The sequence below is a fragment of the Triticum aestivum genome, chromosome 5B, assembly GCF_018294505.1.
Source record: "Triticum aestivum cultivar Chinese Spring chromosome 5B, IWGSC CS RefSeq v2.1, whole genome shotgun sequence".
Taxonomy (NCBI): Eukaryota; Viridiplantae; Streptophyta; class Magnoliopsida; order Poales; family Poaceae; genus Triticum; species Triticum aestivum.
The window spans coordinates 448,199,074-448,212,224 of record NC_057807.1 but is presented as its reverse complement, the minus strand read 5'-3'; the positions used below and the strand labels follow the sequence as shown (position 1 = coordinate 448,212,224).

Below are 13,151 nucleotides of genomic sequence, written 5' to 3'. Positions count from 1 at the left end.
TAGTGCTGAATTATACTCCTTAAAATATGTCTCGGGCATTTTCTTCAAGTACCTTGTAGGCAACAAGAATGACAATGATTCTAGGGAATGAAATTCTCTCGCAAATAATCTGACTTGTATTGTAAATTCACCTAGCTGTATGAAAATCAAAACCAATCATTAATTAGGTTATCCAAAGAATTGATAAATAGACTTTAAGAGCGAAAGTGTTTTAACCTGAACTTCCAAGAAATCATCAGAGCAGAAGTGGCTTCCCTCCCATCAATAAACTTCCAGGTGAACAGGAGAAGCATGACCATGGAGAATCATATCTGAATACCTTAATAGAGAGTCATAACTGTCCTGGCAATAGCACATCTCTTTGTCCCTCCTATATTCTTCAATCACATCAGAATACTAAAATTGACCATATATCGTTTTCAAGAGAACAAAAATGATCGATCAAACAATTGGTCTAATTCAAAAGTTTGTGTCCTTCATTCTCATAATCGTCAGTCTTCTTAACCAACTTCTTCTTGCAATACAACATCTTTCTCCCAGCCCTCAACCCCATCCATCTTCATTCATAACACCATTTTTTAACCCTCTTTTCAAAATCAATCAGGTGAATATTTGAGAGCAGTAATTTGATCTCCCTCCTTATTGATTAGTAGACATAATATAACATTAAATCTTTTCATGTGCAGTTGCTGGCAACCTCTGTCATTTAGTGAAGAGGTGGTAGCTGTGGTGTCAGCAAAAAAATTAAAAATAATAATGCATTGATGTATTGCAAGTTTCTTGAGACCAATATAATAGCTTTGAAGATTTCCTACACCAATCCCGGCCTCATGGCATTCCAGACAGCCTATGTAGATGAAGCAAGTGCAACCATATCTTGTAAAAGAAAGATATATTAGCTTCACAAAGGTACTCCTGAAAATATCTCAAATTAAAATACACATCTCTCTATGGTTCCACCTTCATCATAATGTTACCGTCATATGGAAGAAAGATATATATTACAAATATCATCCATATGTCAGTCAAAGGCTGAACAATTACTATTATGAAATACAAAAATATTAGACGTGATGGAAGATGGTTTCAAAAACACCAACGACACGCACTCGTATTTTAAAGTCTTCATACTATAGAGTTATCTCCCTGCAAGTTATGTGTGCTAAATAATCACAACACTTGGATAGCACCTACACATGGGATTATATATTCAATTCACATAATCAGTTCTTCTGCTTCTATAAATTAAGAATTGCATAAAAAAAGTACGTGTCTATCTAGTAGTACTCCCTCCGTCCGAAAAAGCTTGTCCCTCAAATGGATGTATCTAGCACCAAGTTAGTGCCAGATACATCCATTTAAGGGACAAGCTTGGGACAAGCTTTTTCAGACAGAGGAAGTATAAGATAAGATTTGAATTGTTGACGCAAGGCCGGTGAAGCCGTGCATGGTCCACTTGCAAAGTGCTTTCGAGCATGGACGTCGTGCACATAGTGCAAAGCTGGCTGAAGGAGTCAATAGATTGGATCCCGGCAAGACTGCACATACTTGACGTTGGCTGCCCCTACCTTGATTGATTCCCATGCTGGCAAGGTTGCACACATAGCGGAAGACTCGATGGATTCTTGCCGGCTAGAAACGAACAAAAGCAAGCACGCAGGTGATGCCTATTTCTTTGCAACAGATGCGTGTCGCCTGACGCAATGGGGGAAAACAATATGTATATAGTGATTTTACCTCAATAGATATTTTGGTAGCTCCACTCCATTAGTATGAAATTTGTGATGTTGAAAACCTGAAAAAAAGGAAAATAATGATCTCAGTGGCAATTGTGTCAGCTGTTGAATAGGTACGACATTTATTTCAGGATTACAACTGTTCTCTCCCATTGAACAATGGCTTGAATTCTTTCAAGAGAGAACCATACAGTAAAAAGCTTCAGAACACAATGTACTCTGAATCAGGTCATATTCAGGCCATATACATCGAGCTTATACTACCAAAAAATATCAGCTAGAAATCTAGCAAGTATCTTCAAGGATCAAGAACATGAAAGAGGAATAATGACGAAAGAATATTGAATCAAGATTTTTTTTACAATGTCATGAACCTGGTGCCAACGGCGTACTCGCAGCGGCCGATGAGCCTTTGGCCACTGCCTACACTGCGCTCGCGCACGCCGCTTCGCTGCTGCCGCAAGCACCGGCCACACTCCCCGCCGCAAGTAGCCGAAATGATGGAACTCCATGCCATCATAAGCCATTCCAGATGTTGAATTAAGGCTAGTACGACATCCCATATTTGAGGATTGCACCCGGAAGATTGCACTCAACACGCCAGTTGAAACCAAGATTAATAATACAGATACAAAGAAAACAAAGATAAGCAGGAATAGGATGTTGATGGCCTGCTCATCTTGGTCCCTCTAGACCCAAAAAGTTCGTTACCTTTGTAGAAAAAAGATTTTTTGGTTCCCCTGGTATCTAGCACCAGCGACAATTTCCTATTGTGGCGACACCCCGACATGGCCCTACTTAAGCTCCTTCTCGTTCTTGCTTTGGTTCCGGTCCGGCAAACCATACCATATTCCAAATATTTTTACACTGTAGCATCCTAAAAGTTCTCATGTCTTCCAGTACATTATCTTTTGTAGAATCATCATATATAGCTCTTAGTCTATGTCCTCCCAACCTAATGCAAAATGAACAAAATCAGATATCTATACATCAGTACACAACTTAGCATATACTCCCGCCGTCCCATAATATAAGAACATTTTTTAAGCTATATCATGGGAGGGAGTAGTAGACAGAGTACTGTTTCAAATAATGGTCCCTAAGAGTAAGGTTAACGTTCCCAACCAGACTTGTGAGCATCTTCGAGCAACATACAAGCCACAGGAGTGTAATTGGATATCACAAGTGTCAAATCAATAGCTGAGCATAGCATCTCTACATGGACTAATAAAACCAAAATAAATTTTAACATACCGCCGGTCCTACAACAGTGGTTGATAGTGAATTTGGTAGACACCCATAAATGACAGTTTAGCAGTGTCTCCGACTCTCTATACATTTTGAGTCCCATGTTTTCAGCATTTGATATCTCCTTGGATACAATGAAATTTATGCTTCACAGGAGGATCTGCACAAAATAAATGAAAAACACTTAAGTTTCTCATCCTTGTAAGAAGAGGTAATTCTATCGAGAACTTACTAAGGGCATTCAATCAATTCAATTCATGAAAAGTTGTGTCCGTTGGAGCTTGTTATGCCAACTGAACCATGTTGACCGACCCCAATAAGCATATGCACTCACGTTCTCTACTCACATAACAGAGTTATGTCTGATTCTCCCGTTTGTTGTACTCCCTCCGTTTCTAAATATAAGCTATTTTAGATAATTCAATAGGGACTATATATGGATGTATATAGACATTTTTATTGTGTAGATTCACTCATTTTGCTTCGTATGTGGTCCATATTAAAATATTTAAAAGGTCTTATATTTAGGAACGGAGGGAGTAATTCTTTATCCCCGTTAGAAATTGATGGCCAGGGATCAAATGAGAAATGAATAGAACCTTGAAGAACAACATCAAATAGACCTTACTCATTCTCAGGTAATTAAAACCAAGGGAGGGTTCCTGTAGGATAACTATATTCACCTTCCAGTCTTTGCATCCATCACAGCCCCAAAATTGATTGACATAACCAGCCAGAGAACGCACCTGCCCTGCTGCCCAAAAAGGAGGAATGCCAGACAGCAGAATGTAGAGTATAACTCCAGCACTCCATATGCAATTATCGGCTCCATATATCCGCTTCAGCACCTCCGGAGCCACATAATAGGCACTCCCAGGAATATCCCTGAACTTCTCATCTGCATTTCCATTATATCCCATTTAATCTTAAGCACTGCATGAGCTTAGTTGCCAGAATTTAATTCAGGTAGCACTACATATACAATTGTAAATTGTAGAGACAACATGAACTAAGGGGAATAGTTGAGGTTTCTTCCCTTGTCCCTTCTCAAATAGTATGTTCAGTTAACCAATTAATTACTCACCGGCTTGAAGGAGACGGAGAGGCTGAAATCAGTGGGCTTGAAAAAACACATACGTGTACAGTTGTCCAACAAGTTGACTGAAACATGCATCACAATACATCGTCAATGGTTTTCTCCTTGCTTCATCTTAACCAACACGCAGCGCAATACATCATCAATGAAATGAGATTTCAACTCTCCAAGAACGCTACTTAATGAGTTTAAGAGGTTTCGGCCCAGCATTGACTGAAACTGTTTCCGAGAAATTAGACCTACACCGAGATTGAACAATATAAAGAGTATTCCCTGGAGTAAATACTGGCTCTAAAAATTGTCTAAACGAAATCGGCGCGTCAGAGCCCTGAGATAAACAGACCCAATAAAAAACTCCATACATTAACAACTGTATGATCTAGCTGGGTGCACAAATAGGTTTTAAAGAAACTCACAGGAACAATCTTGGAGAGCGTAAGTAGATATTCAGTCAAATTAAAAGGCGAAGTCAGAGCAGGGAACAGTTGATCCGAAAGACATGCCGTTCCAATGCACAAACATCCATATGCGTGTTCAGGAAGAAGAAAAGCACAAAGATGTCATCTCCTATAGCTAGCTAATGTACTATGGTAAAGATCGTACATACTTTGGGCGAGTGAGCATTGCATAAAAGAACAAACACCTTAAACTACAGAGGGCATAGACAACAAAGAACACCTAGTCACAGAGGCGACACTCACCAGCAAGCAAGCAGCGCACTCACAACGCAACCGTCTTAACCCCTTTACTCACTTCATCGTGTAGTTGAACTGCTTACACCCCAGGCACTGCACCTCGTCGTCCCTAAGGTGCTCAACGGCCATCTAGACGAAGGTATTCTTTGAGGTCGCACCGGATGCAGCAGAACACTGGTATACTAAGCATCGGCTAGCTCGGAGGTGTGCCCTGCATGAACGACCCAATCATGAGGTTACCAGGGTGTCAGATCACAAACTATTAGTTAGTTTTGCAATGCACTGGAAAGGACCATATATTACAAAATAAGCTCATCTCACTGCGGCAATATCGCTAACAGTTCAGAAATATTACAAAATAACACAATAGCACATGCAGTAGCAGTAGCAAGCAACATTCCTTGCACTCTTCCATCTAGTGACCATCCTCTCCCTGCTACCTCAACACCACCACCACCCCCACACCAAAAGCTCATCTGTACACTGGATCCATGTGATCTCTCAGTTCTCTCTGCTCTCTCACGCAGAAAACACAACAACAAGCAAGCCTCTCTAGCCTCCCCCAATCCAACTAAATCAGAGGGGAAATCTCTATTACCTGGTGGCTAGTGGCTTGTACCTGATGGATCCATAACTGGGTGGATGGATCTCCGGCTCGCGGTAGTATGTGTGTTTTCAAACTCGCGTGAAGAAGAAACGTGTACCTGTACGAGAGGTCAAGAGCTTTACAGCAGGAACACGCCATGGAGCCTGTCTCCTCTGCATCCTTCATTCATCTCGTTCTTTGAAGAAGACAGGCATCCCTCGCACATGTCGGCGGCGGCGGCAACGAAGAGGCGGTGATGGTGGAGGCAGTGCCCCATCCCGGCCGGAGATCTCGCCCGCCGCCTGATGGACGTCCTCCGCGCCGAAGAGCCGGTCGATGCGGGAGCATGAGGCCGAAGTAGGCCGTGAAGCGGGCGACGACGTGGGAGAAGAGATTGTTGAGCGCGAGGGAGACGGCGAGCTCGCCCCCGCCCTCCTCCGCCAGAGAGAGCTCGCCGGCGGCGGGGCTCCGCCACTGCTGCTATGCTCGGGAGCGGGAGCGGCGCCCCGGCGCGCACATCGTGGAGAGCCTGGCCAGCGGCGGCGGATCGACTCGTATCTCGGCGGCGGCTCGTATTGAGGGCTGGGGCGTCCTTGAGAGATCGTAGGATAGAATACATAGATCGAGATGAGCCTCGCTGGCTGTTTTTTTGCTACGTGCGGGGAAGGGACGAGAAAACCGTTGAAAAAAAACCAGCGAAAAAAAACGGACGAAAATGGTGGGACGAAAATAAAACCCGGAACGCGACCTACCAACTGAGACATTAGGAGTAGAGATTAGAGGCAGCCCGTGTGTGCACAAGTGACCCATACTATAAATTTTAAAAATAACAAAGTGTTGCATGATAGTAGTTTGGAGGGCATCTTATAAGGTGGAGCACATCTTTGTAATTCAGGCATGTGAAATGTGATTTAACCGGATTAATTCAGGCAATTAACGTGGCAGTTTCATACTGCAATATTGCCCAAATTAATATTTTTGTATCGTGATTTATGGCCCTTGATCACGGTTGGGACACTTGACATTCATCCACTTTCCTTGCTGAATACCGAACCTCCCGAACCTAACCGACTCTTCACATCAACCTGCGCCAAGGAGAGAAGCGGTATCTTTGTGTTTTTCTCACAAGGACCCAGGGCAGCGCGACCGCTTGCTCATCAATCCTGACCTGCCATGCTTGTTAATGCGATTGGATACCTGACTGGAATGTGCAGGGTTTGGATGCACTTTTGTATCTATTAGAGTGCCCAAACCCAATCCAACTAATCATGGGTAGGGATGGACATAGTTCTGTACCCGTGGGCATGCTTGAACTTGAACACAACTCGGTCATTCTGACTCTAATGCAACCGACAATCCCTTGCCCAATCATATTTCTTTTAATATAAGCAAAATACTCCAGAAATTTACTCAGCGCCCAACCCTACCATTCTCCGCTTTTTTTTTGCAGGAAAAACTTTCGATCTATTCATTTTCAATCATGGTAGTACAAAGAACATCGCCCCTTCCTCGCCGGAGCTGGGCAAAACATGTCTCCCCGTGTCCCCGTGTTACTCCTCTCTCATAAGTCATAATTGCAGACCACCTTACTCTTAATGGGAGACGGTGAATTAATGCATTGTGCACTTGTGTTTATTTCATATTGTCTAAACTGCTAACTCTAGATTTTTTTTTTGCGAGAAAATTTCCGATCTATTCATCTTCAATCATGGCAGTACAACGAATACCAGAAATAATAAAAATTACATCCAGATCCATAGACCACCTAGCGACGACTACCAGCACTGAAGCGAGCCGAAGGCGCGCCGCCGTCATCGCCCCTCCATCGCCGGAGTCGGGCACAACTTGTTGTAGTAGACAGTCGGGAAGTCGTCGTGCTAAGGCCCCTTAGGACCAGCGCACCAGAACAGCAACCGCCGCAGATGAAGAATAACGTAGATCAGAAAGATCCAATCCGAAGACACGCGAACGTAGACGAACAACGACGAGATCCGAGCAAATCCACCAAAGATAGATCCACCGGAGACACACCTCCACACGCCCACCAACGGTGCTAGACGCGCCGCCGGAACGGGGACTAGGCGGGGAGCCCTTTATTCCATCTTCAGGGAGCTGCCGTCGTCTCGTCTTCCTGAGCAGGACACAAACCCTAGCAAAACCGAAAGAAACGACTAAAAACGGAGCCCTTCCGCCGGCCCTTGCCGAGATCCACCGCGCCCCCATGACCCTAGGGCCACCGGAGAGGAGGCGGACCTACGGCGGCGACGGCGGGAGGCAGAAACCCTAACTTTTTTGTGGAGGAAGGAGGAGGCAGCTGCTAGCCTTTCCTTTGCTAACTCTAGAATTGATGGGCTTTTGTTGTTTACTACTACTACCTCTCTCTCAGTTTACAGGGCGTGCGCGTACCCCTAGATCATCAATTTGACCAACCTAATACAAGTTATATATTACAAAATATATACCAACATAAATTTTGGAGTTTCTACTTTCAAAAGATATAATTTTTATGTTATATAGTTTATATTAGGGTGATAAAATTGGCAACCTAGGTATACGCGCATGACTTGTAAACTGAAACGGAGGTAGTAAGGTATTATGTATGGGCTTGGGCATGGGAGAAGTCCGGGCTATTTACTGTACGATCAGCGTACAGGAATGCAATGGAAGAAAAGCGTCAGATGACAGTGACAGAGGGCTCATCGACGGGCGATGAAGGGACGTGGCGAGCTCTATGGAAGCTTAACGTTCTGCCTAAGATTAAGGTATTTTGGTGGCGAGTGCTAAAGGGTTTTCTACCCAGCTATGGAGAACTGAAGCGTCGACATATAAAGCAACTACCAAATTGCCCAATGTGTGGCAACGATAATGAAATGCTGATTCATTCATTGATGGAATGTGACCATGCTAGACGCTTCTGGGAGGCGGCTGAGCGTTTCTTTGACATAAGCACGCCGAGGCTCCATCCAGGGACTTGGTCCCGGGATATACTGGACCATAACATGATAAAGAAGGAGAAGGCGGCAATTATGACCACAGTGATGTGGGCGGTGTGGCACTCGAGAAATAGCTATACACATGGAGAGCAGCAGTACCAACCATTGCAATCCATGAGAACCATAGAGGAGATTGTTCGAGCCCTTGAAGTACCATCCACCGGTAGAATTCAACCTGCCATCCTTCCAACATGGCAGCCGCCGGATGTGTGGTGGGCAAAAATAAATGCAGATGGAGCTACGGACTCGGAGCATGGCAAAGGTGGTGCAGGTTTTGTCTTACGAGACCACCAGGGGGCGTTTGTGAGCGCGGGGTGCTCACGATATGATGGAATTTCAGACCCGCTCACGATCGAGCTTCTCGCATGCAGAGACGCGCTTGCAGCAGCGCAGAACTCAGGGCTACAGTACGTGGAGATGGAGACAGATTGCCAACAAATCCAGAACCTATGGGAATCTCCTCAGAAGTCAAGTTTTTTCCACCTCATTAGAGAGATGAGGGATATGTGTAATTTCTTTCAGGGATTCAAGCTTCGGTATGCTTGCCGGCGGACTAATTCGGGCGCCCACCGTGTAGCGAGGCATGCGTTAAATCTTTTTGTATCTATGATTATGTACAATGTAATCCCTGGGTGGCTGACTGAAACTTTACAGTCAGACATGCTAGCGCCTGATAAATAAAGAGCCGGAAGAGCGTTTTAGCTCAAAAATAAGGTATTATGTATACATGTCAGAAAAAAAATATACATATCAGGAGAACCCGATGTAGGTATTTTCGGGGTGGGCAGAGGAACGTAGTTACACTTTGTTGCGGATAAAAAATCACAACACAACCCGAATCATTATCTTGTTTCTCCAAAGCGCATGTTAACTGAGAAAAAAAAGGTTCAAGATGAACCTGAGAAGAAAAAAATGTGCCAAATATCCAGGTGGACCTTCATTGACATATCGTATCGCCATGCTTACACGAACTTTTTTTGAGGATGCCATGCTTACACGAACTGACTAGACACTTAGACTGACTTTTCAAACTTAAAAACTCAAACACGGACGCGATCGATGCTAGGACGATTTATTCAGCTGGTCCGCCCACTCCGCGCGACGCCCAATCCGACGATGAGCACTCACATGAACTTCTTCTTGGGCCTCAGCTGAAAATGAACACAAATGATATCAAACCGTCAAATAAAGTTGGATAAAAAATGGCTAGCCGAAAAACAAACGAACCTCGTTGCTGTGGCCGCACTTCTTCTTGCGGCAGTTGGTCGCCCTGGCGGGAAGGCGCGCGTAGCACCTGCAACGAAGAGCAACGTCAGCGCAAAGTCTCTTTACCGGTTCAGGTAGCTACCGGTGAAGCATCGACCAGTCATTTTGCTCATGATTCGTGCTATGGTGGCCCACATCCAATGTATAAGAGTGTATTTGTAGCAGCTAATGTTTTGTATATAGTCAAATCAATGTCAGATGAATAGTGTCCATGCCAGTACTTTTTGCAGTGGGATGTACGTATGCATGCAATGTCTCTCCCCTCTCCCTCTTCCAAACAAATCCATGCATTTTATTTTTGTTTACATATTTGGATGGCCAGTATTTTTTACAGTAATGCTCTATGATTTAATTTTTTCATATATTCAAATTCCTGAACATAAAATCTTTAGAATAAGACCAATTTTGAATATATTTAAACTACTTTAATTTTTACTATTTCAATCATATCAAAATATAAATTTCACTCATTTCAATTTTTCAATTTTCAAAATAATTGAAACCACTTTTCTGAATATAGTTTTCTTAAGTTGTTGAAACCAGTTTATGTGAAATTGATTAATTCAAATACATTGTACCAGAAAACTATGAGATGTGAGATTTCAAATCTATGAAATTGAATGATTCATTGTGTGAAATCGATTTTTTCAAACCCATCATCCAAATCTCCCATCCCGCAAATCCATGGATTTTATTTGAAATATATGAAATGGTAATTTTTTAACTTAAACATATTTCAAACTTATTTGAATTTTAGGGAAATCATTTTTTTGAACATAGTGAAATTGAATATATTTTTGTGTAACTATAATGTAACTTTTCATTGAAATTAGTGAAATATTTTTTTGAAATGAGTGAAATCATTTGAAATAAGTGAAATTGGTTGTTTCAAATGAGTGAAATCTGGCTAAAATTTGAGTGAAATATGTTTTTTCAAATGAGTGGAACTGAGTGTGAAAGTATGTTATTCCGTTGTGTGAAAAGATGTCAAATTGGTTATTTACAAAATGTGAAACTTACATTTGTCGACATGTGAAAGTTATTTCACTCAACTTATTTAAATTTTAGGGAAATCATTTTTTTGGAACTGAGTGAAATTGGATTTTGAATGTAATGGAAAGATAACAAATCATTGAAATGTCAATTGACTTAGAACTATTTTTGAAATGAGTGAAATATTTTGAAATTAGTGAAATCCATTATCTAAAATGAGTGAAATCATTTGAAATTAGTGATCTTTTTATATAAGTGAAATATATGTTTTGAATTGAGTGAAATCCGTTTTTTGAAATCAGTGAAATTAAAACTAGTTCAAAGGTATCCAAAATTGATCTTGAAACAAGTGAAATTGTTATTTCAATTTAGTGTCTATAATGTGTTTCTCCGAAACTAGTGAAATGAGTGAAATCTATCTTTTGTAATTAGGGTAATCTGTTTTTTGAAACAAGTTGAATATAGTATTTTAATTGAGTGAGTGAAATGCGTTTTCTGAAATTAGTGCATGTGAGAAATGAGATACTTGATTTTTTTTTTGAAATATATCCATTGTCCCGTGAAACTTTCTATTTCAATGTTTGAAACTGATTTTTGTGATGATTGAAATATGTTTCAAGATATTTCATAAATACGAAGTGAAATTAGCATTAGAGATTTTGTTTTTAAAGAGTGAATCAGTTTTCCAAATCAGTAAAATGTGTTTTTTCAAACTAGTGAATTATTGAATTTTTCAAAATACGTGAACCTTGTTATTTAGAATCTTTAAACTAGTTATTTGAAACAATCTAAATTTGGGTTATTACGAAACTTTTTATGGTGAGTGAAATATGTTTAATGAAGCGGATGCTTTTTAGAAATAATTGAAATCGGGTTCTGAAATTATTGGTATCAAAATTTTGGAATGATTGAAATAATTTTTCTTGCAAAACGAGTAAATCGGTCTCTTAATGATTGAAAGAAGTTCTTGTAATGAGTGAAATTATATTCATAAATGAATGAAGCGAATGAAGTTAGTTTTTAAGTGAAATTATATTTTTAAATGAGTGAAATTATGTTCTTAAAATGTGTGAAATCAGTTTTTAAACATGTGTGTTTTTAAAGCAGTGAATATCATATGAAACAAGTAAGTCAGTTTTTGGAAGGAGTGGAAACAGCTTAAAGATATGGGTGAAATATGTTTAAAAAAATGCATGAAATCTATCAATTGAAATGTGTGAGCTCGTATATTTTAAATGAGTGAACTGTTATTTTGAATTGACTGAAATGATTTTTGGAGACGAGTGAAATTTGTTTTCAATTTGAGTGGAATATGTTTTTTGAAATCATCGCAATTGAAACTAGTTCAAATGTATCCATAATTGATCTTATTTTCAAGGTCTTCTCACTATGAATTCAAATATATAAAAATATTCAAAATTGAAGTTTTCATTCAAAAGATATCTATCTTCCAAAATTTCACAATGAAATTAAATGGAAATCTTTTGATGGGGAGAGAGAGAATATTTTAACATGCATGCAACCAGCCTTTTCTTAATATTTTCTCTGTCTCCTGACAAAAACTGACAATAGCATGCAAAGGTCCCACATGTATTTCCATTGTATAAAGTTGTTGCTGAGATTACTCACTTATACCTAGGGGACCGCACAGATCTTGATGAAACTGACGAACGGTGGATGCAACACCGGTACATACCAGCTCCGGTAAATTTTCCTAGTCGGCAACGTCAGTCCATGGTAGCAGCCAGGTAGGTATGCATGTCACACGGGAATCTAAGGGTGCGTGGTTACGTACTTGCGGCAGATCATTCTCTTCTCGTTGTACTTGAGCGCGAGCTGCAGGAGGTTGGGCGGGACTCCGGTGGGGCGGCCGCCGCGGCTGCCCCCGCGGAGGCGCAGCACCAGGTGGAGCGTCGACTCCTTCTGGGTGTTGTAGTCGGCCAGCGTGCGGCCCTCCTCCAGCTGCTTCCCGGCGAAGATCAGACGCTGCTGGTCCGGCGGGATATCTGCACAACAGTTGTGCATCAAGTAGAGCAGATCAAGAGAAAAGTTAACAGATGAGCTCAGATCGAAAATTGGCGGCGAAGATCCTAGGCCGGCAGATCGATCCATTCACACGTACCTTCCTTGTCCTGGATCTTGGCCTTGACATTGTCGATGGTGTCGCTGCTCTCGACCTCGAGGGTGATGGTCTTCCCGGTCAGGGTCTTGACGAAGATCTGCATCTTGCAGGGACGACAAACCGCGCGCTCGCACTCGCTCGAGAGGTAGGGTTCGCGTGCTTCGGTGGCCTGGGAATGAGGAATGGCAGTAGTGCATGGCGCCGTTATATAGAGCCAGGGGGAGGGCAGGAAACGCAGGCGCTACGAAAGCCCTTCGCATGCATGGATGATCGCAACAAATTAGTCCGCGCGTATCGTAACTGCAGTAATAATTAAGGTACTTAATTAACATCGCCCCACGGATACGGCGTTAACCGCTCGTCAAGATCATGGGGATTGCATAGCTAGTTTTTTTTTCCCAAAAACCTAAAAAGTG

The 13,151-nt window shown here is 41.8% G+C and overlaps 2 protein-coding genes across 5 annotated transcripts; both read right to left on the bottom strand.

Annotated features, from left to right (window-relative positions):
• Positions 1-2,941: 2,941 nt before the first annotated feature.
• On the bottom strand, positions 2,942-4,966 carry LOC123112376 (calcium-dependent protein kinase 15). 4 transcript variants are annotated; one of them, XR_006455435.1, is made up of 3 exons: positions 4,782-4,966; positions 3,731-3,882; positions 2,970-3,144 (listed from the first exon to the last, which is right to left on the bottom strand). XR_006455435.1 is itself a non-coding variant. In XM_044533346.1 (2 exons), exons 1-2 carry the CDS (start codon positions 3,902-3,904, stop codon positions 3,133-3,135), a joined length of 249 nt encoding a protein of 82 aa, XP_044389281.1. In that variant the 5' UTR covers positions 3,905-4,034; the 3' UTR covers positions 2,942-3,132. The 4 variants fall into 4 exon arrangements, 1 of the variants encoding a protein (XP_044389281.1); XR_006455434.1 differs by lacking the exon at positions 4,782-4,966 and adding an exon at positions 4,069-4,165; XR_006455433.1 differs by lacking the exon at positions 4,782-4,966 and having other exon boundaries at positions 2,942-3,144; positions 3,731-4,056.
• Positions 4,967-9,196: 4,230 nt separating this feature from the next.
• LOC123112375 (ubiquitin) lies at positions 9,197-12,925 on the bottom strand. The gene is made up of 4 exons (XM_044533345.1): positions 12,736-12,925; positions 12,409-12,619; positions 9,582-9,648; positions 9,197-9,505 (listed from the first exon to the last, which is right to left on the bottom strand). Exons 1-4 carry the CDS (start codon positions 12,836-12,838, stop codon positions 9,479-9,481), a joined length of 408 nt encoding a protein of 135 aa, XP_044389280.1. The 5' UTR covers positions 12,839-12,925; the 3' UTR covers positions 9,197-9,478.
• Between the last annotated feature and the right edge of the window lie 226 nt (positions 12,926-13,151).